Raw genomic sequence first — 25,157 nt, forward strand, 5'->3', positions numbered from 1 at the left:
AGTTCTGCATGGGATATCTTTTGCAGCACATTTGTACAGACCTGAGTGATCTGTGTACAGTAGATTTGAAGGCAGCATCTTGCCTTTTCCTAGGGGGGATGATGTTAATGGGACATAGCAACCACGAAACTAAACAGTTACTGCTATTGGCAGTGATAATGACTTTATTATTTCGACTTTGTTGCTCTTTCTCGGTTGAGAGATGCCCTTTAATTTCTTCAAGAGGGAGAAGCCTGCCCAGGGCCTATCCAAAGAGAGGAGAGTTATGTGTCTTGTATATTCTGTTTCAGCATGGATCAAGTTACTGGTCTCAGAGGCTTCCTTTTATGTTGTGTGTGTTTGTAGGTGCCTTATTCCTTTTAGAGCATCTCCAAATTAGAGCAATACCAATCTTCCTCCTTGTGGATCATACTTCTTATCTTCTAGGTGGAGTGTTTGCTCAACAGCATGTTTGATACAGCTGATCTCATGCACTATAAACCCAGTGGAGGTCAGCTGCCCTGGGCATGCACAATAGAGTTTTGCTTTTGCCAGTATTTATTTTCCTGGGGGAAAGAAGTATTGTGCTGTCTCTTGCAAGGATGTGGATCTGATTGCACTGTGGAGGATGGGCATGGCATTCATGGGATGGATGATGATGAGGACTGAGATTTATCTAACCCTTAGGAATGAGGTTAGCTAGAAATAAGATGGATGGGACTGTTCTGGTAGCAAAGTACAGGCTATATATTTGGCACCTCTGTCTGAGAGCTAGCAAGAAGCCAAAGCTGGTGACTTCTGCTGAGGCTGCTAACCACCTCTGTTTGGAGGAGTCTGTCCTGGCAGCAGAGACATAGGTAGATGCGGCTCACAACTTACCTGCTTGGGGGCAAAGTCTTGTATCTGAACTTAAGTCCACATTCACGGCAGGGTGTTCTCTAGAGCTCAGCTTTCTTCTGTTTCATGGCTCAGGCAGCACTGACTGGAAAGCAGTCATTGTTCCTTTTCCAACCTGACCAGTTCTTCATTGCAAAATGAAGTTGTGGAATTGTTCTTTGTGGCGGAACATGCTTGGACATGGTACTGCTTATGAGTGACAGTTTTATGGTAAGGACCCTCAAAGCATTTCTACTTTACAGTTGATTCAATTTCTTAGTTTCTTGCCAGTCTTTCTCTAATGGTCTCTGTTGAAACTGAGGACTGCTCCAAGCAAGGGGTCCAGTTTGCATTATTCCTTCTGGAAGCTTCAGAAGGTTTTGTTTTGTTTTGTTCTAGAAACTTGTTGAAGTAGCCAGCTTTCTCTGAGTGAAGGAGTGCCTTGTGGCAATCCAGTATAAATCTATTCAGTTGCCTCTGTTGTTTCAACTGTGCTGCCTGGATTCACAATATTTTTTTTTTTAAATCTAAGTCATCGGTGGAAGTGTACTTTATTGCTGAAGCGTGACTGTCATGTAGCATTCTACCACCAGCACACAGTGTGACAGAGCCAGGTGGAACTTTGTCTCGCTATTTTAATGTGAATGAGAGAACCTGTTGTCCTGTTTCTCTTTTCTGAGGCACCTACATTCACTTTTGAGAACATCAAACTGAGCGTACTGATGGAGAGCATGGCTGGCTGCCAGCCTGGAGCTCGGGTTGGTGCCTGTGCTTCCTGCCCCACGGGTCACCTGTCGGTACCACCTGGCAGCACTGTCACTTAGTGGGCTCCTTGTGACTCGGGGCGTTCAGTAGGTTTAAGGGGACATAAGGAGTCTTGAGTTGTTGCTTCTCACCCCAGTCAACTTTGCTGTGGCTTGTACTTGCTTCTGCTTTTGGCCAGACTGCACAGCCCCCTTCCTGCCTCCCACTGAGTCAGGGCTGCAGCTACGCCAGTGCCAAGGGCATTTCTACCTTCCTTCCCTAATGGTAGACTGAATTTCTCAAAGGCTAAAATGTTCTGTTCTTACTGAAAACTCTGGAGCAAGCCCATGGCATCTGGGTGCAAACCAAAAAGCCTATGCTGTCCTGAAGGTCAGGCCTGGGTAAGTGAAAGTGAGTGTCTTCAGGCACGAGGTTTGGGGAAGCTGGAAGTTAGATGCAAAACAGGGTGGCCTGTGTGGTGGGGCAGAAAGCTGTGTTTAGGTGGGGGAAGTATAGCTGTAATGTATTTGGAGGGGCTGGTGGAAAGATGCACAGTGAAGTGGGATTTGATAAGTTCCTGTGAAGGCATCAGAGATTATATATATATAACTTAAGATTTATATTTTTTTTTACGATGAGGATGCTATGTCTGCTGTATGTTATCAGTGACCTGGGGTGTTAAATTTTCCCTCTGGCTTTGCTGAAGTACAGTTTGTGTTTTGGAAACCTGTTGTCAACTTTCCTGTGCCCTTGAGCAGGTCTGGGCTCATGTTAGCTCTTAATTCCCTCTCCAGTGCTCCTCCAATGTGACAATGGTGTGACTACAGGGTTTGTCATAGCCTGATACTTTTCTGTCCTCTGTATGTGGGAGCTATTTCTTGTAATGCTATAGTTCAGTGCTTGGTTTTGGTTTTTGGGTTGTTTTTTTTAAAGCTGAGGTCCTTGTGACTTGGGAACCACTGCTGAGCTCTGGTGTGATGAGTATCTGCCTGCCTCTGTCTGTCATGTTCCTGGGCATCCATTTCCCTACAGTACCAGTGGGTTATACAGCTAATGGCTGGGATCCCTCCAGGGTGATTAACTCTGTCTCCCCTTTCTGGGGTATCAGCTTTTTTTTTCTGTGTATTTGAATCTTTTGTGCTTCTAGACAATGTGCCTGGTTCTTCTCGGTCATCTGCAAACATCTCTCTCACCTGCACAAGGCTGTTCATCACCTGCCTGGTATGGAGGGGAGATCATCTTCTAGTAAGTGCCAGCACTTAGTATTTCTCTGTCAGGGCAGCTACTGGCTCGTATTATTCTTATCCACTGCCTTTAGAAGCAGCTGACAAGAGGTGACTACTCTAGGAAAGTTCCTGGTGCCCCCTGTTTCTGTGCACCTTCTCTGGCAACTGGTCTCTGGAGGCCATAGATATGTGCAAACCCAGCAAGTAGCTGCGGATATAGAGAGGGGGAGTCTGGAGCAAGGAGAAATCTCATCTTGTTTGCAGCAAGGAAACTTCTCTGTTTGGACCTGGTTTCCACAAGGTGCCAGGGGCTCTGTGCGCTGCCTCTTTCTCTTTTGCAAGAAGAGCAAATAACACCGTGTCCAGGGAGAAGGGAGAGAGCTGAGGTCAGCGGTGGCTCTTTGCAAAGAAGTTGTAGCCTAGCTGAGCCGACAGTCTGTTAATCAAGTGATCATGGATTTTAGTACTCATGCCAGCTCTGACACTGCTAGGCTTGTGTGGTACACTGCCTTGATAAAGCAATTTATTACTAGATTTAGGGGGGAGTTGTCATCCCAGGGATAAGCTGGTGCTGTGTATCCTTTTCAGCTCCTGCTCCAGCTCTCACACTGTTACTCTGCTTGGGGCCTTGTTGCCCCTTAACTCGGGCAGATGAGAAGTATATTGGGCTCTGAATGTCTGTTACTGATGTACACTGGGCTTTTATGTTTGGATTTAGCTGCCTATGCAATGAGAAAGTACCTTGATTTCAAAGGAGAAGTGCTTGCTTAAGCTGTGAAGTCCCTTTTTCCAGGGGATCTTGAACCTGTGGCACATTATTATAGCAGCAGTTGTTGCTAAAGAACACACAATCTTTTTGTTAGAAGTCCTGTGGTAAGGGAAGGGGCCATGATAGGAGATTCTCAGGTATTGGACCTATGTGCAGAAATCCCCAAGGGGACCTGAGAGCAAGTCCCAGACTTTCCCTGTAGCTTTGCCAAATCGCACCATCTTACAGGGCAGCAAGTGCGCTCCTTTGCCTGGAGCTGAAATGGTACCTTAAGCAAAGTTGTTGCTGCAGCAGCTTTGCTCTGATCCTTCTGCTGATGTTGGCCTGACGGCTGAGACTACTTCATTTCTGGTGCTTAGCCTGGCAGTTGTGATCATTCAAATGAGTGTCTGCAGTGCCTGGTGAGAATACAGAGCATGAGTTTTGGGGAGATGGGCTTTTTCAGAGAGGTGACCTGAGAAAAATTAACCTTAAACATTAAGTGATGATGTTGACTCTGTGTTTCTGTATAATGTTGTGATACCACGAGTTATCAGTGTGCCAACCCTGGAAGGGTAGATGCTTTCTTTCTGTAGCACAGCAGGTTGGCAGCATGAAGGACTGTGCTGGAAAGGAGCTTTTCTGCTTGCTGCAGGTGAGGGATGAGACTTGGTGCAGGAAGCGATAATTAATGGAGCTGCCTCAGGCTGAGATTTGACGGATTTAAAGAGGAGCAGGGCCTGTGGGGAAGCCCCTGCAGTATTTAAGACAAATGATCAGTAGAAATGAATGAATGGTAGTGCTGTTGTCAGAAGAATTGGTAATGTCCTTTCTTGTGCCTGTGGCTGACTCACACATTCCTGTTAGGAGAGCTGGTAGTTTCTAGCATCCAAGGTATTGTGCTCATTATAGGCCAGCCTGGAGACATATTGCAGGCAGCTGCCAGAGGGAATGCCACCTTACCAGCAGGCAGCCAGCACAAACTGGATGCAGATCCACAGAGGGAGGGTATGTGCCAGCAAGTGACTCGCACCCCTCCCTCCTTGTCCTTTGCACTTCCTTGGACTGGCAGGAGATAATTTCTTACCTACTCTGTTCTTTGCTCTTTCCCCTTTCTGTAATTTTAAAAGTTAATATATTCTACTAGTGCTGCTCTCTGGATTGTTGTCCCTCCTGGCATGCCAGCAGGCAGGCGGATACTTTCTACTGACTGTTCTCTGCATTTCCATTGGAAAGAGGGTAGCCAAGCACCTTTGGATGCTGGATAAGATGATCCTAGCCAGAGCCTGTTTTGTTCAGCAAGGCAAGTAAATGGAGATTTTTTTTTTAATATGAAACTGTTGAATCCCGAGGTTCTGTGCAGATCTTCTAACTGCCCCACTAGGAAACAGTATGCAGAGCTTTCATTGCCATTGCTAAATGAGGCAAAAGAGGAAGCAAAAGTGTTCTCGTCCTGTAAAGTGGGCTAACAGTTTTGTTTTATAACAAAACATAGACTTGATGAAAAGTGACACCACCCCCACCCCTCTTTCTCTCTTCTACTGCGTCTTTCCTTTTTCAATAGGTGTTTCTGCTATAGGAATTTCCAGAAGAGAAACTGTTCTGCCTACGGGCTTGCCTTTTATTGAAATATGAGAGGAAGTTAACTTAGAATTCTCAGAAAAGGTTCAATAGGTCTTGTAGCAGAGGAAGTCACATTTTCAGCATGTTTTACTAATGACGAAGCAGTCAAAATTGAAGCTCAAACGAGCAGCTGGTTCATCTGTCCGAGTTCCCTGGGGAGCAGGGAGCCCAGCAGGTGGGATCCCACCGCACTTGTGCTGCGGATAGCTGTGCTGCTGCTTCTGCTTCCTCCCACCCCCCAAAAATCACATAGCAAAGGGTTATTACTGGAGTGACAGAAGATGGGAAGTGGGGTGCCTCCTTGAGTACTGTGACTGACTTCTTTCAAAGACACAGCTTTCTGCTCTGCCTATTCTCTACTGCCAGCACCCGGAGCTGTTGCGCTGCAGCCCTGGGTGTTGGCTTGTGTTGCAGAGTGTGTGCTGAAATGGATACACAGTGCTGGGGAAAATCCAGCTTCAGCTGAGATGGCTGATGGATCTGCTACTGGTTTCGGTGGCCACAGGACTTCATCTCTGCATTGGTGACTCACTGATGGGAGGAAGGTCACCATCTCGTATTTGAGCAACAATGATAAAAATCCCCTTGCCTCCTGAGATTTGTCTTTGTCTTTAGATATAGTAAGTCTGATGCATTCACTTTGCCCTAAACATTTTAGAGGCAGGAATTTGATCCTTAATGAATTTTAGTACAGTCAGTTATTAAAGGTAAGAAATCCCAGGCTCTGTTCCTAGCATTAAAAAAATCTGTCAGTTGCAGCAGATGAGTATAAATCCTCAGGCTCCTCACAGTACCAAGTGTGTCATGTGGCCATCTTCATACTCTGTCCTGGTGGAAGCTGGCAGCGGAGAAGGGACAGTGTATGTGAATTTGTGCAGCTCTTACTGCTAGATAAGCCACGGAGTTGCTATATATATCAAATTGCCTTCTCTTTCCTTCTATTGATTGGCTGGGGATTTCCCTTTCTAAGAGTGCCTTTTGAGAGGATGTCACGGACAGCACTGTTTTTAGAAACAGTTAAGCTCATGGTAGAGAGCAGAGCTGGTAGCAATTAAGCTCACCTGAACTTGCTGTCCTGCCCACATCATTTGAGGTGAGTTTATTAATGAAAGCAGGTCAGTGTGCAAGGCAGTCCCTTCACATGATTTTCCACTGCTAAAGTGCAAAACAGTTTTGAAGGCTCCAGATAACTAGAAGTTAAAGACAGGAGGCTCCTTTTTTAACCTTCTTAAGCCAGAGGTTTTGGCAACTTGGGGTTGGAAAGGGAAGAATTGTTAAAGGCCAGGGGAGGTATTGCTTGGTATTGGGAAGGATACTACTCCCAGAAAAAGCCTCATGAAGGGCAAGTTTCTGAGTTCATTGATGTATGTGTCTGGGTGGGAAGAGCAGTGGTGACAACACAAAGCCCTGAGAGGGCCTCTCTTTGGAGAGGCACAGGGAAAGAGGGTGTCCAGGCTGTTGTCGTAATGTACCACCCGGAAAAGCTGCTCACAAACCAATGTTTCATCAGGGGCTGATGGCTTTGATTGTTGGATGACTGTGCTCAGCAAAAAGAGAGAGATGAAGTTGAACATGTAATCGAAAGTGATCTCTTATCTTTTATTAATAACAGCTCTCAAGGGTTTTTAGCTCATCTTGTGGTTTTCTGTCTTCCTGTAGCTTGATGATAGAAACCCTGAGCAGATGTTTGTCACTGCTTTAGAGCATCCTTCTCGTGGAAGGTGCAGTTGTGTACTTAATTTGATAATGGTGCGATTATTGCAAGTTTTAGAGAGGAACTGGGTTCCTACCAGGAGCAGGGAGGAGTGTTCTGCAGAGATGTGTGTTCCCAGCCACATTTCAAGTGGTTGAATGTCACTGTCCATGTTGCAGACCCTGGCACAGGTTCCTCTCCTACTTATTGGTACGGCTGGTCATGGGGACACTGCTGGGACAGCATGGCTTGGTTTGGGTGGCTTGGTATGGGTGAGGCAAGAGAAGAAATCTCAGTGCTTTATTGTCCTCTCAGACCTGCTCTAGTTTCAGTTGTAGCTTCTTCATGTCTGTGTTTATGTGGGTAACTAAAAAAATGCTTTATTTTATTCCCATGGAAGAAAACTACCCTTGGAGAAAACAGACCGTCCTAGAAATTTTGTATGTGAATGATTGTGCCTGGGCTCTGCTTCTGGTCAGCAGCACAAGCAGAACAAGCCCAGGGGTTTCAGTGCTGAGGAGGCACAGCTGGAGCTGGAAGTGTGGCTGTCTCAGGGCGGTCAAAATCAGTAGCATTGCAGGGCATGTGATCACCTGGAATAACAGCAATATTTTTTTTTCAGATGCTGTTTCTATTGACTTTCTGTCCCAGGGGTGGATTCAGATGTTTGCAGGCAGATAGCAGTTTAGTTTAGTACCAGCTTGGATGCTAAAGGTGTCCTGCCTGGCCTCCAGCTGCCTTTATTGAGGGGTATAGTTCCCCTATCGGCCCTGTCTTCTGGTTGCAGGCAGATGCCTTAGAAACCTTAGGACTTCTAAAAAAATGTGTATGTTTACACACCTGTATAAAAAAAAAATAGAAGTTGTATTTGTTATAGCAACAGGGCTGAAGTTGTGTTGCTGCTGTTTGGTTGAAATTGTTTTAAAATATCCAGGTGGTGAGTACAAGTGTATTGCAGCTGTGGGTGCTCCAAAGAGCCGTGAGCTTAGCTGCGGAAAGTTGGTGCGGGGTGGGGAGGGGGAGCAGCATGCTTCAGGACTTTATCTTTTGATTTCTGAGCTTTCTGGTGCATTTGGGTCACATATTTCAGGCTTTTTTTCTGCAGTCACAAAGACTGCCTTTCAAGGAAAACTGCAGCTGTCAAAGACTCCACAAGTTGATGGGAATTAAAAGGCAAATGCTCCTGATGCGTAAGAAGAAAAGAGTGTTGCACAGAGACCAGTTTAGACAGCGCTTTTCCAGCCTGGAGACTTGGGATGTGACCTCAGTAGCACAGGCACAGTTTCCTTGAAGCTGTTGCTACTTCTTTCCTGAAATTGAGTAAAAATCCGTACATGGTATGGTGTGGAGAGAGGTAATGGGGCTGCCAGAGGGAGAAGGAGCCCAGTACCCATGTGTTGCTGTAGGCAGAGGACCCCCAGGAACAGGCAGGAGCCTGGATGGCAGCTGGGATGGGTCCATCTGCACTGCTTTGGGTAGGGACCAGGCAATTGTTTGTACTTGAATAAAGGCTTAATTGTGACTTGAAATGTCCCAACTGTTTTTTTTTTTAAATTAAAAAAAAAAAAAAAAAAAAAAAACAACAACGAAAAGCAAACAAAACTGGAGAGCAACAGGCTGGAGTTACAGGGATTTTGGAAACGTTTGTCAAAGCAGAGCTTCCCGTCTCCTTTAGTCTAGTGGTTATGAAGTTTAGCTTGGAGCCTTGGCTTCGAATCCCTTCTCAGCCGGCTTGGGATCAAAGGCCTGGAGGGTGGGGCTGGGACCGGGGCAGTGAAGGCTCCTTAGGTCCGTGGTTCCTCCATGTGTCATTGAAATGAATTAATGAGTCTGTCTCACTGTCTGCTGTTGTCTCAGCTTCTCACTGGCTGTCATGGGAGATGAATCAGCACAGCGATGGTAGTGCCTGTGGCATCGTGCAGAGCCTTTGCCAGTCCCTGTTCTCTGCCGGTTGGTTAGGAAGATGAAGGAGGAGGCAGAGGCTGACCTGGCAGGGGAGCATCCTTGGTGTGCTGCTGCCACCTGGTGCCACAGGCTGCCCCCAGCCCCTTGGCTGCTTTGTCGGCAAAGCAAGGTATTTCACTGCCATGGTCTTGGCAAGACAAAGGAGAGATGATCTTGAGTAATGCACGTTAACAGTCCTCGAGCTGCGGTATGTGGGGCTTTCACTGTCGTTAATGTAAAGAGTGGAGTCAGCTGGCAGGCAGGCTGTTGAAATTAATTATGCTTAAAAATCATTGCAGCAATGGATAGCAGTGCTTGTTAGGGATCTGGCAAAGTGCTGGGCTCTGTTCTCTTCCCTCATAATCCTGCACACCTTGATGACATCTGAGTGCCACTGCTGGAGCCTTCTTGCTAGAGTCTATCAGTGCCTGTGCACTACCATTTTGCACATGGTGTAAACTGTTTCCTGGCTCCTCAGTGTATCCATCTCTCCTGACTCCTGGCTGAGCAAGATGTGGCAAAGGAAAGGGTGGAACAGACAAAATGGTGTTGAAGTATTCCTGCAGCTTGGGTGCACTATAAGAATCTTCCCTTCCCCTGTTTCTTCATTCTTCTGCAAAGCAAGTTGTCATTAGACTGCTTTGATAGTGTCCCCAGGCTAAGCTGTTCCTGGGGCCTGAAGCAAAGACAGGGGTGGCAGCTATTCACTACAGGAGCATCCCTGGCCCAGCCTATCGTTAGTTAGACATTTTTCAAATTCTGGTGGTATTTTCTTCCCCCCCAAGCTCTAGTCTTGTTTGCCCGTTTCCCCCTCTAGCTCTCTCTGCACCCTCCCACATTTCTGCATCCTTCCTTCTGCTGCTGCCACTTTCACTGTTTCTCCCACCCTCAACAGTCCTCACTTCTACACTGTGCACCAGCAGGAACCCCAGAACTGCCCGTGCCCCGGTGCCATTCCTGCCCTGGGGCACTCTCCCCAGGTCTGCTCAAGCAGAAATCCCTGTTGCCATGAGTGTCTCTGCCGTTGTGATCTGCATTGCTGTTCCCAGGCTCTGCAACCTCCATCCCATCTCTCCTCTCACTCTCACGTAGTTACTTCTCCAAAAACTTTCAAGTTCATTCTCACTTTCAGCAGCTGTGTGTCCATTGCAGCACTTCGGGGCCAGCCCTGCCTGTGAACTTACAGCTCATGTCAGATCTTCTCTGGTCTTTGCTAAACAAGAGCTTTTTGTCAGGTATTAAGCCCATGGTTGCTCTGGGCACACTTCTGACTTCTTCAGTCTTCTTTCCCCTTCTTTTTTACTGCAGAGGACCTTGTTTCTTTGCAGAGAAAACCGCAAAATACTGTGTCAATGTCCCCTCCTGCCTCTCTGCATTTCTCATGACACTTCCTTTGCTTGCACCAGGCACAAGTCCTCCTCTGGTTTTGTCCTCTTTGCCTCTGACCCCATGCTGTCTATTCTTCCCCTTTGCACCATTCCCCTTCCTCTTTATTCTCAATTTCTCACCTGCTTTTGAATCCTTCCCCTTGCTGTGTAGTTTCTCCCTTGTTAAAGGCAAAGCTTACCTCTATTCCTGCTCACCTCCTGTGGCTGATTCCTGCCCCCCCCCCCCCCCCTTTCATGATAAGTCCCTTGTACGTAGCTGCTCAGACTGAAGCCCCTTGTCTCCTCAGCCTGCCTTACCTGCTGTACTGGAGCTGCTGCTGCAAAAACCTTGAGCTTGGCAAAAATCTCCAAATTATTCTCACTTTACCATGTGGGAAGTTTGACTACATGGCAGCTGTGCTCCTGAAATCCCCTCCCTGAACTTGCTCTGCCTGTTCTCTCTCCCTTGTTCTGCTGCTCCTTCAGCACTTCTTTAGGGGTTTGCCCTCCCAACGTGGCTCTGGTTTCTGTCCTCCTGTTGCTCTGTGCTCTTTGTAACCTTATCTACACACACATGTTCAACTACCTTCCTTTGCAGCTGGCACATGCACATACTGTTTCTCTCCTCCTCAATGCCTAGCTGTCAGTCAAGCAGGGCCAGATAATCTGTCCTGATGTTACCCTTGTGACTCCATGACTGATAACAGCACTGCCTCTAACATCTTCCCTGTACAGCTGTATAAACTTGGGCTGAGAATGTGCATGAAGACAAGCAAAGCACTAGCCAAATCTGGATGTGTTTTTGAGGGTCTTTCTCTCCTGTAGGATGGTGCTGTGTGGTCAGGAGCATTTCTGGCAACAGCAGCTTTCCCCAGTTTCTCTGCAGTCCTGTAAAGAGCTGCTTTGTGTCCTGCTCTGATCTCTCAGATGCAATCCTGTGTTTTAAACCTGGATGTTCCTGCTTTGAGTGCAAGAGGAGCCTAATCAGTGTTCAAAGAGGTCTTGATTGTTTTTAAATATGAAGGAAAATGCTTCCATCTTAATCACAAACTGGCATTTAGATTGGATGGCCAGGAAGGGTTTGCAAGTGGTCACCCTCTCCCAGCTGCTGCGGTGGCTGTGGGTAAACCAGGGTGGTGGTGGTTCTGTGCCATGAGCTGAGCAGGATGATGTCTGTCTTGCTCTGTGTTGGTTGGAGACAATCTTGAGACTGTCCCCTGGCACTCAAGAAGGGTGATGCATGTGCAGCCTGCAGTACGGTGGCAGGTACGCCCCTCCCGTGAGAGAACAGCTCTTAACCCTCCCCACATCTCTCGGGTACGTTGACTTTGAATGTGAGTTTCGGTCATCAATCTCCTTGGGAAATGCGGCCAGAGGTGCGGTGTGCTGAGGACATTGCAGGCAACTCTGCTTACTCAGAGACCTGTAGGGATTCATGTATTCAGACCTAGACACAAAAACCCCTATTTGATCTGTTTTAAGTACTCTAAGCAGTAAAAAGGGCAGCTTCTTTTATAAGCTTGATGGAATACTTCATCTACCAGTAATTGGATTGAGTTATATCCTTGTCAGCAGAGTTGCCCAGAGCTGACATAACTTTGCATAAATACTTAAACATATTGAACAAGTTGTCTTTTTTAATTTTTTTCTTTTTTTTTTTTTTTTTTTAAGCCATATATGTGAGATTGTTTTGCTTTGGATCACTGGATGGGTTTTGTCTTTCTGCTTCAAATTGCTGTCTTAGCTCTGGCTACCCGGAGACATTTGTAGCCATGGCCCCAGGAGTTCTGGGGACAGAGTTGCCATCAATTTGCCACCTCTGCTGTTTACTACTTTCATATATTATTGCAGTAGACTCTTTGCCTGCTCCTTGTCTGGCAGCTCATGCAGAGGTGGCTGGGTCCTTAAGGTACACTTCTAACAGCACTTCATCTTGTGGGTAATTCTGGGTCTCTGAATTCATACCTTGCCTCTGGTTACACCTGTATGCAGTTAAATTATGATCACTTAGCATTGCAGAGCAATCTGAATACTTTGGCAACTTGTTGTTGTCATCTGGCATTAGTGATATTCCTCAGCTCTGGTAGGCCAATCTCTTTAACAGTTATTTATCAGTAAAAGTATTTTATTGTTGAGGACTGTTAGAAACAGCCCTCAGACCTGTAATATTGTACAGGATGGTCTTCGTTATTTTAAGCAATCTGCTTTGCATGTAACTATGTGGTCTGACAATTGTATTTTTAGCCTGTCGTTAGTTGAGAGGCTTGAAATGGCTGTTCTGTTTCATTTGGGATCAAAATAAGGATAGTAGGGTTCCTCGTTGTTTCTTCTAAGGTCCCTAGTTTAGTATTGGGACTTTTTTTTCCCCATTAAGTACATCAGGACTAACTCTACCATTTTAGCTGAAATTAAAACAAGATCTCTGCCTGGGGCAAGTGCGGAGCACAGAGAGCTTTACTCCAACTGCAAACAATTGGCGATGTTTTATAAGCAATTAAAAATGAGTCTCATAGTGGGAAGCGTGGAGCTGGCAGAGGGGCCACCCATCTCGCCTGGGGTGCACACCGAAAACTGTATCGCAGCAGTGCTAACGAGGCTGGAAGCCATAATTAGTGCTTGCTGTGTTTCCAACCTTTCCAAGGTCCCATGTGCATATCTGAAAGACCCCTGTGTGCCCCAATGGGCATCCTTCCTCCCTCCCTAAGGACCTCTGCTCCCCGCAGCGTGCCAGGGGCAGGTGATGGCAGGGAGTGTCCATGCGGTTTGTTATTGTTCAGTGTTTCCTGAGCCTGGCTCGCTGTCGTTGATCAGACTGTGCTGAAGGGCAGGGCTGTTAAGCTTTTCACAAGCTTTTCTGTGAGGCTCCTGTAAACACACACTGGTGAAGCAGCGATATGCTTTTATGCCACCTCTAGGAGATGTGGAGAGGCAGAGAGAGAGAGTAAATGTTTCTTCTGATTTTTGACAGCCTAATTGTTTGCTTGGAGAGTAGGGTTTTCCAGTGCGCACACAGTTCATATGGCACCTTGACTTGGCTTGCAGCTGAGAGGCAACCTGGGTGTCTTTGAGTCCAGAGCTACAGTTCAGAAAATGGAGAATAGTCACTGGTCATCTGTGAAATGTCTGGCTTGGCCAGTGGCTGAGCATCCTGGATGATGATGGGTCCAGCTCTGCAGGCAGAGCTCAATCCTTCTATCCAGCTTTTTTCTCACAGCCCCTGTGTCTCTTCTAGCGTCTGCAGCAAACAGGGGCAGAGGTTTCAAGACGGCCACTGCTTCGGTTCCTGCTGCTCTGTTTCTTACAGGGAGAGGCAAAGATCCCTGGAGGAAATAATGCAATTGTGTAATGAAGTGTACAATCATACGCGTGAGTCACATAGGCAAGAGGGCTACGGTGAGAACAAATTAAGATATTTATGAGTGGTCTCAACTCTGATGCTTCCTTATTATCTGAGAGGTTGGCTTCAAAATTAATAGTTCCAGAGTAGGATACAGGCTATAAAAATGCTCAAGTGAATTGAGTTATTTTCTCTACTTCCCCCAACCCAGGTGTGTCAGGCAGCATGACCCTACCAGCCTCTTCAGCAGGACTGGCACTGCTAGCACTGTCCTGTGCCTCCCTGCAGCTGAACAAAGAGGAGGGTAGGGGGCTGCTGGCTTTGCTGGCCCCCAGCCGTGGGCCACAAGCCCTGTGCTCTGCCTGTGATCACACAGCAGCAGAACCAGCATGAAGTTCTAGACTGTGGTTTCCATCTGTGCATGAAAGGGCATTATGCTGCTCTTATCTTTTCTCTAGTTTCATTCTTTTTATCATGTCTTTCTCTCTCTGGTGCCCTCTTCATTTAATTCAGCAGTGTCAGCCTGCGCCTTGGCTGGGCACAGCAGGTGGCTAGTTGAAGCCCATTCCCTGTGACCAAGATTTTAGGGGAGCTTCTGACCTGGATTTGGGGGGAATCCAACCGCTTGCATGGGGAGCAGCTCCTTGAGCAGCTGCATAACCGCATGTGTGACTTGCACAGGAGAGGTGGTAGGTGCCAGCCAGGGGAGGTGTCGCGCAGTGGTGCTGAGCACACTGGGCAGCTGCTATCCTCCCTCCCAAGGGCTGGAGACAGTTTGACTGGAAGCCACAGTGGCGGAGCTGGCAGCCAGTTGAACACAATAGCCTTTAAAAGGAGGAGGACCACAGCCAGCCCTGAAACAGGGGGATGCATTTGGGGTGCCGGCAGAGGAGCACATGGAGCTGCACAGGTATGTGAGTGAAGTTGCCTCCAGATGGGTGGACTGGGCCAAGTATAATTCAAGTAGTGCTGGAACTTGCAAGTTCCTTGGGTGGTACAAGCAGCACCTGCATTTTTGTAGTATCTCCTGGCTTCTTTCATCCCATAAATCCTCAGGAGGCCCTTCCACTTTATTCCTGCTCTGTCCAGGACAAGGAAGCCCTTGGTGGTGGAGGAGCGGCAGCATTCCTGCGGGCTGAGCTAATGCAGCTGCAGGAGTCCTGGCTGGCTGCGGTGAACTGCCTTCCTCTTGGGCAACTGGCTTTCAAGAATAGCTTGGGGGATGGGAGCCAGGAGGAACATCCTCAAACATGACGTAGCCGAAGAGAGTTGCAGTTTCTAAGCAATTACTGACTTCTACAAGGAAGGAAGTGAGAAACTGGAGTAGCCATTAGCAATGATTTAATAAATTGGTACAAAGCGTACTGCAGGAAAAGTACTTGTGTGTCATTCGGTATTATCAATAATTTGGATAACTTCAGACTAGTGAACAAAGTATACTTAACATTTTACTTCCCTTGCTAATTGTGCTTTTCACATAATTTGTAAGTCAGCAGCTGCATTGATTCTTCCTGGTGGCATGGTAAGCTGCTGCTAGATTTTTTTTCTCCGTATGAAGTCTGATATGTGTGGTCATCTTGCTAAATAGTGGAAAAAAGGCTTTTGTAGCTGAAAAGAAACAGGATGGATCTGGGTTTGAAGAGACATATTGCAGTATTTGGCTTTTTCTGTTTTCCTAGGAATAAAGTTGATTCCCATTGTGGGTTTTCTCATGTTTTCCTGAAACTTGGTGACCTGCTTTCAAATATAAGGTAATATATCATGCACAAGCTTTACGTCCTTTCTGGACTCCCATTCTTTTTTCCTGTCCTTTGTCATCAAGTGCATGGCAGGACCTGAGAAATTAACTGGAAGTGCAAGGGTAATTACTTCTACCTGACAGCACTGCTGGAGCAGGGTGGGAGCTGCCTCCTGCATCATGTAGCAGTGCTAAAGGACTTGCTTACTGCTTGCCCATGATGAAGATTAAGTTTCAAAAATGTCTCCTTAGTGCTGGCATTCAGCTTGCCCTTTTGATGCGCAGGTGTCAAACCTCACTTAAATCCGGATAGGAAAGAAATCCCAGAGTGGAAGGAAAGCCTTGAGTAGGAGAAACACTTCTGTAGCTGAACTGATCCCTTGGAGGTGGAAGGGGGAGTAATTCTCAGCCAGGGTATGTTGTGTGAGGTGTTTAGACAATGTCAAATTCCACATTTGTTGATGTTTTATTTTAACCGTTTTCACCCTTAGATGAGAAAAATGGCAACACTTATCAAAGACCTTGAGTCTTCCTGAAGCTTTGGTGTACTACAGGCTGCTGGTAACTGGCAGAAATCAGGTTTGGTTGATGTGTTTTAAGCCATCTTTAGACTACGCTCAGATATTGAACATCCCTACTTAAAATGTTGTTTTTAAAAACTGTTGGGACACGTGTGCAGATTTCTGTGCTACAGTGAAGGGCTGCACAGCTGGGTGAGTGGCACGGGGAACAGGAGTGCACAGGGCAGCTACAACCCGTTTCTGATGGCGGTGTTTAATTGTGTGTAATTCAGTCCCCTATGTGAGGCTGGAAGAGCAGAACAGAGGGCAGAATTTGGACAGATGGTGAGCAAATGATCCCATATCGGAGAGATCTGAAAACCTTAAGGAAGGGTCTCTTGCTCCATGGAAATTCCAGGGTCACCTGTGGGACCACCCAGTGCTATTGGAAAGGATTTTCTCAGACCAGAACCTTGCTCAAGTCTTGCTGCTTGGCTTTTCGCCTCCTACAGAACGTCTCCTGTGATCAGTCCCCCTGCTAGCGGGGGGAAGGCTGGCAGAAGGAGCTGCTAGTTTTTGCATGGCACTTTGAGCTCTTGCACCTTGCACTACCTCTTAGGTAGGACAAGATGTGATTTTAGAGGTGATCTCCTCCCAAGACCACAACAGTCTTCTCCAAGCACTCAAGTTTCATATGAAGGAGGATCCTCCTCAAGTCCTTGAACCATAATGACCAAGTCTGTCTTGCTTCAGCTCCCCCTCCCCCGTGCTCCCCTGAGGTGTGTTTTTTGTACCCCTGGAGTACTGGCTGGTGTGTGCTGGTGGGTAACAAGTCCTGTGTGCTGTTTGTAGTGGCAGACCAAAAGGATTTGGTGTCTCCCTTGTGATGCTGAATCTGATTTCCAGCAGATTCTGGAAAGGACACTAAAATGCATGTTAGCGGTGGTAGGTAGTGTGCTCACAAGACTCTTGGGCTCTTCCCGTCCCCCCCATGTTCATGCTGAGGTATCGTTACTGTTAATCTAAACTTCTACTCTGGGTTGTCTCTTTGCTGCAGGTGAGACTAGTGGAAGACAAAAAGAGACTGAGCTGTGACTGAAGCAGGAGATTTTGGACAGTGTCTGAGGATGGTAAGTATGTAGTCTAGTCTGCCTCTGTCCTGTGTCAGTGGTTTTGTTCATTCTTTGTGTGTCCAACTCTTGTGCTGCTGCTAGATGTATGACAATAAATGCAAGAATGGGAAAGAGTGCTTTAGTAAAATGTATTATATAAAATAACGTAGAGATCTTCTATTACTGTTGCTAAGATGCTGTTAGTAGAGTAAGTTTACTCTTACACCTGTTATTGGAACATAGTGGAAAAAAACTACATAAGACTGGAGTCCCCTTGTGCCTCCTTGGACTACTGACACAGTCATCCAGTTTTTGTGACTTACTGATTTATTTTACCTTAAAACTTAATGCTGGGGTTTTTTGTTCTGTTCCTTGGTCACCTCTCACTGAAGGTTTAACACCGTGTTAAGTGTGCTCTGGTACCACTGAAGTAGCAGAAATGTCACAATAATTAGCCTCATAACAATATGGTATAAAAGAATCTGGGAAGACTGAAACACAGCCAAAACAACCAGATTGCTGAGATAAACTCTGATAAAGTGCCTCTAATGCCTCCAGCAAGAAATAACCCAAAATATGCAGTCTGATGAGGGGAAGAAAGCTGGAGACCAGAAATATTGAAAGATATGCTGAAAGTGTCGTTGGGGCGGTAGTTTGAATAGGAGTTTGAAGGCAACATGGTGATCTGCATAATGGGCTGTGGGTGGGCAGGGAGCCTGAGCGTTGCTGCAGTAACAGGGTATTATCATCAGCTTTGTGCTCGCCACTGCCAGAAGTGTATCATTATGTTGGAAGGAGTGCAAAGAAGAACGGCAGAATCAGTCAAAGGGCTGGAAATTCAAATTGAGGACATGAAAATTTAGGTTAAATGTTAAAAAAAAAAAAATAATCTGGCAGACTGCTTGAGGAAATAGCCTTGTCTGCTATGGGATTATCCTCTGTGTGATCTATTAACAACTGCAATAGAAAAGGAAATGTGCTCTGCATTAATTGAACTTTCAGGTCTAGTAGTTATGCAGGCAGCATTTTTGATGTAGTCCCTATGGTCATGCTCCCTGGGTTTGCCTCAAGGTCTTCTGGGCTTTCTGTTGGAATAGCTTCTTGCCACACTTCAGGTGCAGGAGCTTACTTTGGGGTGGAGAGATGAAGTACGCCCTTGTAACCTGGTGAAGTATCTTACACTTCAAGTTGGAATTTCCCAGTGTCAGATTAGAAGCGTAAAAACCCAACAGCTCTGTATGGTGTTGAGATGAGAGTGATGCAGTTGTATCCAGATAAAAATGAAAAAAAAAGTGAATGAACACATGGAAGATGCATCAAAATATCGCTCCAGGTAACATGAAAAAGGATAGGCTGGGTCCATCGAAAGCCTGGCTAGTTAGATACCCTGCTGACAGGAGGCCACCGGTGAATGCCGCAGGGAGAGCCTGGGGGAAGCATTTCTCTGGTGTATGCCCTCACTTGTCAGGATCTGTAGCTCAGGGACTTGGTAATCCAGAAACGATTTATTGATGTTTCATGAGCCCTTGGTAGATTTTTCTTCTGTGGATTCATGTAGCTGCTTTTCAAAACAAAGTAAAGATTTGCAGTTATGAAGTGTTGTGCAAAGAGCCGCGCTGCTGGGTTGTGCAGAGTAGCTCCTCTTGCTTTGTTTTTGAACGTGCCCCATGTCATTTCAGTTGATGGTCCCTAGTTCTTGTATTGGGAGTAATGGTGAAGTGTAGTGCTGCCTGCAAGCATCCCTGTGCCTTTTGGGGTTTTGTAGATCTGTCGCATTCCCTTTAGACATCTGAAGGGCTTTCATCTTTTAAATTCTTCTCTGTAGAGAAGCCATCTTTAATTCTTTCCACCCCTCTTTGGACCTGTATGTTTTTTGGGGTGTGTAGACTGGAACTTTGGAGTTAAAACGTGGAAGCTTTTGCTTTACACTGTGCTCTTTTCCTGTGCCTTGAGAGATACTTAGCCTGACCTGGCCCTGGCTTACCCTTAGTTGCGACCACAGATGGTTTGGTTTCTTCTAAACAAGAGGGTCTTCGGCTCCTTATGAATACCTGAAGATGACTTTACAGTTTCAAAGGACTTTCTGAAAAGGATTTGTGGGTTTTTCATATTTTATTAAAATGTTACTTTGATTTTTTAAAATTATTTTTTCCTTTTGGAAAATAAAAACCAAAAAACCAAACCAACAAAAAAACCCCACACCCCTCTTTGGGAAGAGAGTGTAGGCTTTTTGTCTCCCATAGCAAGGGAGAGAAAGCAACTTACAATTGCAAGCTGTAGAAATAAGCACTTGCCTCCACCTACTTACCTGAGCTTCTGTCAGCAGTTGAAGGTAGAGAGCTGATGTAAACTCTTGACAACCTCCTTGGAGTCCTTTTGTGACCTCTCTGGAGGGTTGTGACTTCTGAGTTAAATACAGGTCTGCAGGGAGGGATGGAGGTCTGTGCCTGGTTAATAGATGCCCTGTAGGGCTGTCTGCTAACCCATGGGCATTTTGGGGCTGGACTTCTTCAGCCAGCTCCTGGGAAGGCTGGCTGGAAACCCTGTTGCCTGAGGCATGCTGAGAGCTTAGTTGCTTAGCTAATTACCCGTGATCACTGCAGTCAGAGGGCACAGCCCCAGTGCCCTCTGGTTGGCAAGGGCATGCCTGAAAGCTTCTGCCTTATCAGCAGCACCGCAAGTGTAGGTCAGCAGCTGCTCTCCCCTTTCTGCTGCTACAAATACTTGGTCCAGTGTTGGTTAAGAGCTTTGTTTGCTTTGATTTTAAGACTTCTCATTTCTTCTCCAAAGACTAGCTGCTGATTAAAATGACCTTGAAGACAGCACTAGTGGTGGTTTAATCCTTAACTCTGGCTAATGGAAGTCCTAATGAGCACCCAGTAACTTAATACATTACTTAAAACTAACCTGGCGGGTAAGTTAGTGCAAGCTGCTGAGCTGCCGGCAGCTCAGGGCTCAGCTCATACTGTGTGCTGTTCAAGTCCCATGACAGCGTTCCTTCTTCTTACTGCTGGGGATACTGGGATTGTAGGTGTCTGGATTTCCACAGTGATTTGCTTCCCTTTTGAGGGGACCATGACCATTAGTTTAGATGGCATTTTGCAGCTTAGCCATCCATTGTCCCATCTTGCTGGCATAGGGAGTTGATAGCCCTTGACTTCTGTCCTTTGGTCCCTCTTCTCACAGGCTTCTTGCTTCATATTTCTGTTACATGCTCACATCTGGGCAGGTTTTTGAACAAATATTAAATGCAGTATTACAGATCTATAAGGTTTTCTGTCATCCTGTAAAGATGAAAAGATGGCACTCTCCATCCTAGTCCTGATTTACTGGGTATAAAATAGTAACTTCTCTTTATCAGAAGTTTAGGGGTTTATTTCTGGGAGGCCACCTCGGTGGCTTAGTGGCCTTTCAGTTCACCTGAGGACCTCCTTAGGCTTTGAGGAAATGAACTGTTTTTGTAGAGGAACCTGAAACAAAGGTGTCCTTCATGCAACAAAAGCAGAGGAGGCAGAACAAGAAGTCCCTTTGGCTACAGCTGGTCAGCTCTCTGCATCAGCTTATGTAGATCAGCTGCCTAGGCAGTGCAGAGAAACAGAAATACGTGTCTGAGTGCAGTTCATCTCACCCTGGTATAGATATATGCTAAGCAGATAGAGGATAAACTTTAACTTTTAGGATAAGATAAATGATAAAAGTCTTTCCCTTCCCCTCCTTACCTTTAAAAAGATCTAGATAACCAGTTCATACCTTGATCTTCATTTGAAATACTCAGACCTGATAGTTACAAACTAGAGTACTCTTGATAACACCTCTGCTCCTGGGAACATCTTAGCCCACAGCAGCTGGCGAAGGTTCAGCCACGGCTGTGGGGCAGAGCTGCCTGGCTCCCATCAATTTGCTTTTGATGTCCTGGGAGTACCTTTCAGGGCAGTCACCATCTCCTGCCAATTTTCCTATCTTTTTTTCTCCAGCTGGAAGCAAATTAGGGCAGTCTGTGCAATGGATGTGCTACCAGGGACAAGGCTTCAGATCTCTGCCATCTGTGGTCATAGCCCCTTGCTTTCCCGCTCTGTGTCTGCGGGGTGAGGCATCATGCTGTGGTGATGAAAAGCCCACCCTTCATATGTAGAAGGTATGGAAGTGGTGCCCTCTGCCTAATGAAGGAATATTTACAGTAATTTTATTTGTGGTGCTGAAAAGAGGTAAAGATACATCGGGGTTGGGAAGTACAGAATTCTGTACTCAGAATTCTGAGTGCATTGTGCTGGTGGTGGCACCTCCCTGCAGTGAATGGGACCAGTTTTCTTCTCACCCTTTGGCTGCTTGCTTCCACCATTCTGCAAGCCTTAGAAATCTCCAGCACCTGTGTTTCACAAGGGGTTTAGGCTCCTCCAGTACCCCTGTGTGTCATTCAAGCTTTCTGAGGCACTTGCAGGTCTTTGCTTGAGTGGACTGTCATTTTTTAAGAGGAATTGGAGGTGATGCAGCAGGGTGTGGGTATTAGCTGTTCTTTGGAACACCCTTTCCGTATCTTGATGAAAGCTGGGCTGGCTGTTGACACAAAGATGCAGCTCAGGGTGTTCACTGGCTCCAGGCCATGAGAGAGATTTCAGCATCTTGGTGGCTGTCCTGCGTTCCCAGTATGGATTCCCTGGGCATGTGGGACCAGATGGCAGCTCACCCCTGTGAAGCTCTGTGCTGCAGGCTGGGGTCCCGGTGCATGCATGCATGTCTCCATAAGGAGCATCATCTCCCTTGGAGGCTGCAGGATGGCCCCTTGAGTGTCAGTCCTAGCTTTATTAAGCACTGTGCTGTCTCGGAGCCCCCAGATCCATCCCTTTTGGGACCTTAAGGAGAGGTTGCAAGCTGTTTACCTGCAGTGTGCAAGCAGAGACATTCAGAGGGGTGGGAGGAGCAGCACATGAGAGCCACTTGCAGCATGAACAGCATGCAGTGCTAGTGGGAGGAAAAAGGGTTAATTACTGCCAGCTGGCCTTAAGAACATGCTGTCCATGTTATATTCAGCTCCTCTTCCTCAGAGTGCATATGAAACCTTTAGGATTGTTGTGGCTGGGAGAAAATGAGAGAGATTTCCTTCTCTGCCTGCATGAACACACATATGCATGACATTCGGAGGAGCCCAGTTATGTGAAAATAACCTTGTCTTTCTTGTTCGGTCTGGTGGTGGTTAGTGATAACTGAGCGAATACCAGCTATTCCGCCAGGGAAGCATCTGAGGTGGCATTTAGGAAATCCCTCTAGCTAAGCCAGCTAAATGAGGCTGTGAGCATTCTGCGTTCCTGTGCCTGGCCACCCAGGCCACCTGGCACCCAGGCAGTCGCACTGTCACTACTCCTGCCCTTGTCTGGTTGATTGCATGGAAACGAGAGCAGGTATTTTTGTGAACTGTTGGAGGAAGAGGTGGAAGTGGTGGAGTTTGAATCTGGTTCCTCCTGAAACTCTTGAGATCCTGCTGAACTTCAGGGCAAGGTTGCTTCTGCTCTGCACCAAGCTCGGCTCTTGGACAGAAGTTTCTAAGCCATACGTGAGTCTTTTTAATGCTAGAAGTGCAAAAATATGTTAGTAAAGTGGGAGAAGATCTATTTGTGGATGTTCAGGTCAGCTTAGGTTGGAAATTCAAAGTCATGATCTGATGAGCAACCTTTTAACTCTGCACAGCTGCAGCTTAGGGTTACAAAGGTCCTTCTGCAACTCGAGCTGGGAAGAGTCCCTGTGCCAGGCCCTGAACTGAGCGCTGGTCCTAAAAGATCTTGCTGTGGGTTGGAGCAGACCTCTTACTTGCCTTGTCTGTGGTTTTGTATGTTACAAATGCTGGTCATGCATTGTATGCACTTAATATATTAAATAGCAATGTATGGTCTGACTACCTGAGAGACTTTCTGTGCTTCAGCTGTTGCTGACAGACATGCTTTGTTGCTTTTCTTCTGATACATGTCAGGAAAAAATAATAATGCTGGTTTTACAGTTTATATAGCTATGCTTTCTTTTGAATATAAAAGGTTCCTTCCACCTTTGGTTTCTCAGCAGTCTTCTGGCATTCATCCCAGAGGAGAACCTGCAGGGAGCAGGGCACCTTTCCTGCCACTCAGATTTGGCCAAGACAAATCCATAACCTCGTCCATAACCCTCTGTTCATGTTGTGTTGACTTTGTAAGTAATGCAAACATGCTTGGGTTTGTGTGTGTTGGCTGGAGTCAGGTGCCCCTGAGGCTGGGCAGCACCTGGCAAGTGGTGGAGCAGGACAGAGCCCAAGGTGGTAAGAGGATTTCATGGCTTACTGTTCTTCTAGAGCTTTTATCCTGAATAGTGAAGCCCTTGTGACTGTGGCCTGTGGAGCAGTCTGTGTGTTTGTTTTCTCAGCAAGGGAGTCTTAATGAACAGCTTTTTGCCTGGGCACTGCCGCCCTGCAGTGACAATGGGCGCAGGGTCGCAGGTCTGGGTGTTGCTAAGCCGTCCCTGGGTCGAAGCAGCTCAGAATAATTAACCCATAGCGACTATGCAGAGAAATGCCCAAATCTTTTATCTGACTTGAGAAAAACCTTTTGAGATGCTGTTGGTGGTGCTGTTGGTATTGCTAGGTAGAGCTGTCTGTGGTGTCTTTGAAGCACCCCCATGTAAGAGAAGTGTAATGGCTACAGTCTGTGCTCTTTTTTTCGATTGTCCAGGAGAAAAAAAAGCTGGTGTGATTTGAGCAAAATAGTTGGGCCTGGCCCTTGGAAGATTAATGAAGGGCCAGGTTGTAGTTTTGCATTTTAAGAAAGAGATTGTCACTCCGGCTCTGCTGGGAGGTGGAGGGCAGAGCCACAGCTGGTGATAGAAATGGAGATGGCATTGCCCAGGAGTCTGCTGTCCTGTGGCTCCTGGGTTGGGCTGTGGCCTGAGGAGCTTGCTGTTTGCTTGTGGACTTGACAAATGACAGGTAGTAAAAGAAGCTCCTGGAGGGCTGCAGTGAGGAGCTGGGTGTTCAACCTGCAGTGTTTCCTGCACCCGAGACATGTCCCCAGTGTCTGCAAGCATTGCTAAACTGGAGTTGGTGAAACTTCCCGCGGGAACTAACTGTCCAGGTAGCCAGCAAGGGGAGCGGTGGCCTTGGGGAACCTTATGCACACCAGGGACCAAGCTCGAGCACGTGGGTGCTGGTGGGAGCCAGAGACATCCAGCTGCTCCCTGCACACCTGGGAGCTCCTGGGAGGGGGACTTAAAGGCTTGGGGGTGTTCAGCAGTGAGGAAGCAGCAGGGCAGCTCCTTTGTCCTCCCCTCCCTGAGCAGGCAGAGGGGACCCCGGGCAACCTCCAGGCCGGGGGGAGGATCGAAGGCAAAGGTTTGCAGCAGGAGGCTCCCTGCTGAGCATCCGAAAGCATCAGCTGGGGCGTAGGGCTCGGCGCTGGGGCGCAAAGCCTCCTCGCTGCCATTGTTCCCAGTGTTCCCGCACACGCCATCAGGCCCGCACTGCATCTCCCGGCAAGCTGCTCCGCTTGGCGGCTCGGTGAGGAAGGGGATGTGGCGCTGGCATCCACCCATCGGCAGGGTGCCGGCTCTGGTTTGGGGACTGGAGGGCGAGAGGAGGGGTGATCCCTCCGTCGGTCTCTCCATTTTCTGTCTCGCCTGTCAGGGAGACGCTCGGACGGCAGAGCCGTGCTCGGCGGCCTTCAGAGGTAGGTGGAGTCTGGCCGTCCTCCGCCCGCCCTCCCTCCATTGTCAGCAGCGGCGAGCGGCGGCGGGCACCTGCTGGGGCCGGCAGGGATGCTCCTGCCCTTCCCGGCGGAGCGGGGAGGCTGCGGCAGCGCCGGGGGGACGGTTTCGGAGCCGCTGCCGGCAGCAGCAGAGGGGCAGAGGAAGGAGATGCTGCTTGCGCGCGCCCAGCCCAGCTGCCGCCTCGGGAAGTGAACATGAGTCTGCCAGGCCGCGTCTCCTGCTCCATGCTCAACTGCTTTGTAAGTGCTGCTGTTTTCTGCCCCCCTCCTCTCCTCCATACAAGTGGGGCTGTAAGCCAGCTGCTTTCTCCAGCTCCCATGCTGAGTCGGTTGCCCTGGATAAGGCCTGTCCTTGATGCCGGGCTCCATGCGGATCCTCCTGCCCTGGATCTGCCCGGCCTGGCGTGCCATCCCCCTGCAAAAGGGGGATCCCCTTTTCCTCCCTCCCACGTGCTGCTGGAGGACTCTCTGGCCCCTGTCCCTGCTGTGCCGCTGCCCTGCCCGGGCCCAAGGGCACAGAGGCACCCAGCACCGCGGGCCAAGTCAGCCGGC

At 47.6% G+C, this 25,157-nt stretch overlaps 1 protein-coding gene across 4 annotated transcripts in view; it reads left to right on the forward strand.

Annotated features, from left to right (window-relative positions):
* The window catches only part of MTMR4 (myotubularin related protein 4), a 57,775-nt gene that overhangs the window by 4,211 nt on the left and 28,407 nt on the right, over positions 1–25,157 (forward strand). The window contains exons 1-2 of one of the 4 annotated variants that reach the window (XM_080388510.1): positions 1,863–2,000; positions 16,833–16,905. In XM_080388510.1, coding sequence (XP_080244636.1) covers positions 16,903–16,905 — 3 coding nt within the window. In that variant the 5' untranslated portion in view covers positions 1,863–2,000; positions 16,833–16,902. Of the gene's footprint in view, positions 1–1,862; positions 2,011–12,415; positions 15,289–16,832; positions 16,906–25,157 lie in introns of those variants that run through there. The other 3 variants (XM_080388512.1, XM_080388511.1, XM_080388509.1) reach the window with 3 other exon arrangements.

The sequence above is a fragment of the Falco punctatus genome (assembly GCF_963210335.1).
Source record: "Falco punctatus genome assembly, chromosome: 1".
In the NCBI taxonomy this organism is placed as follows: Eukaryota; Metazoa; Chordata; class Aves; order Falconiformes; family Falconidae; genus Falco; species Falco punctatus.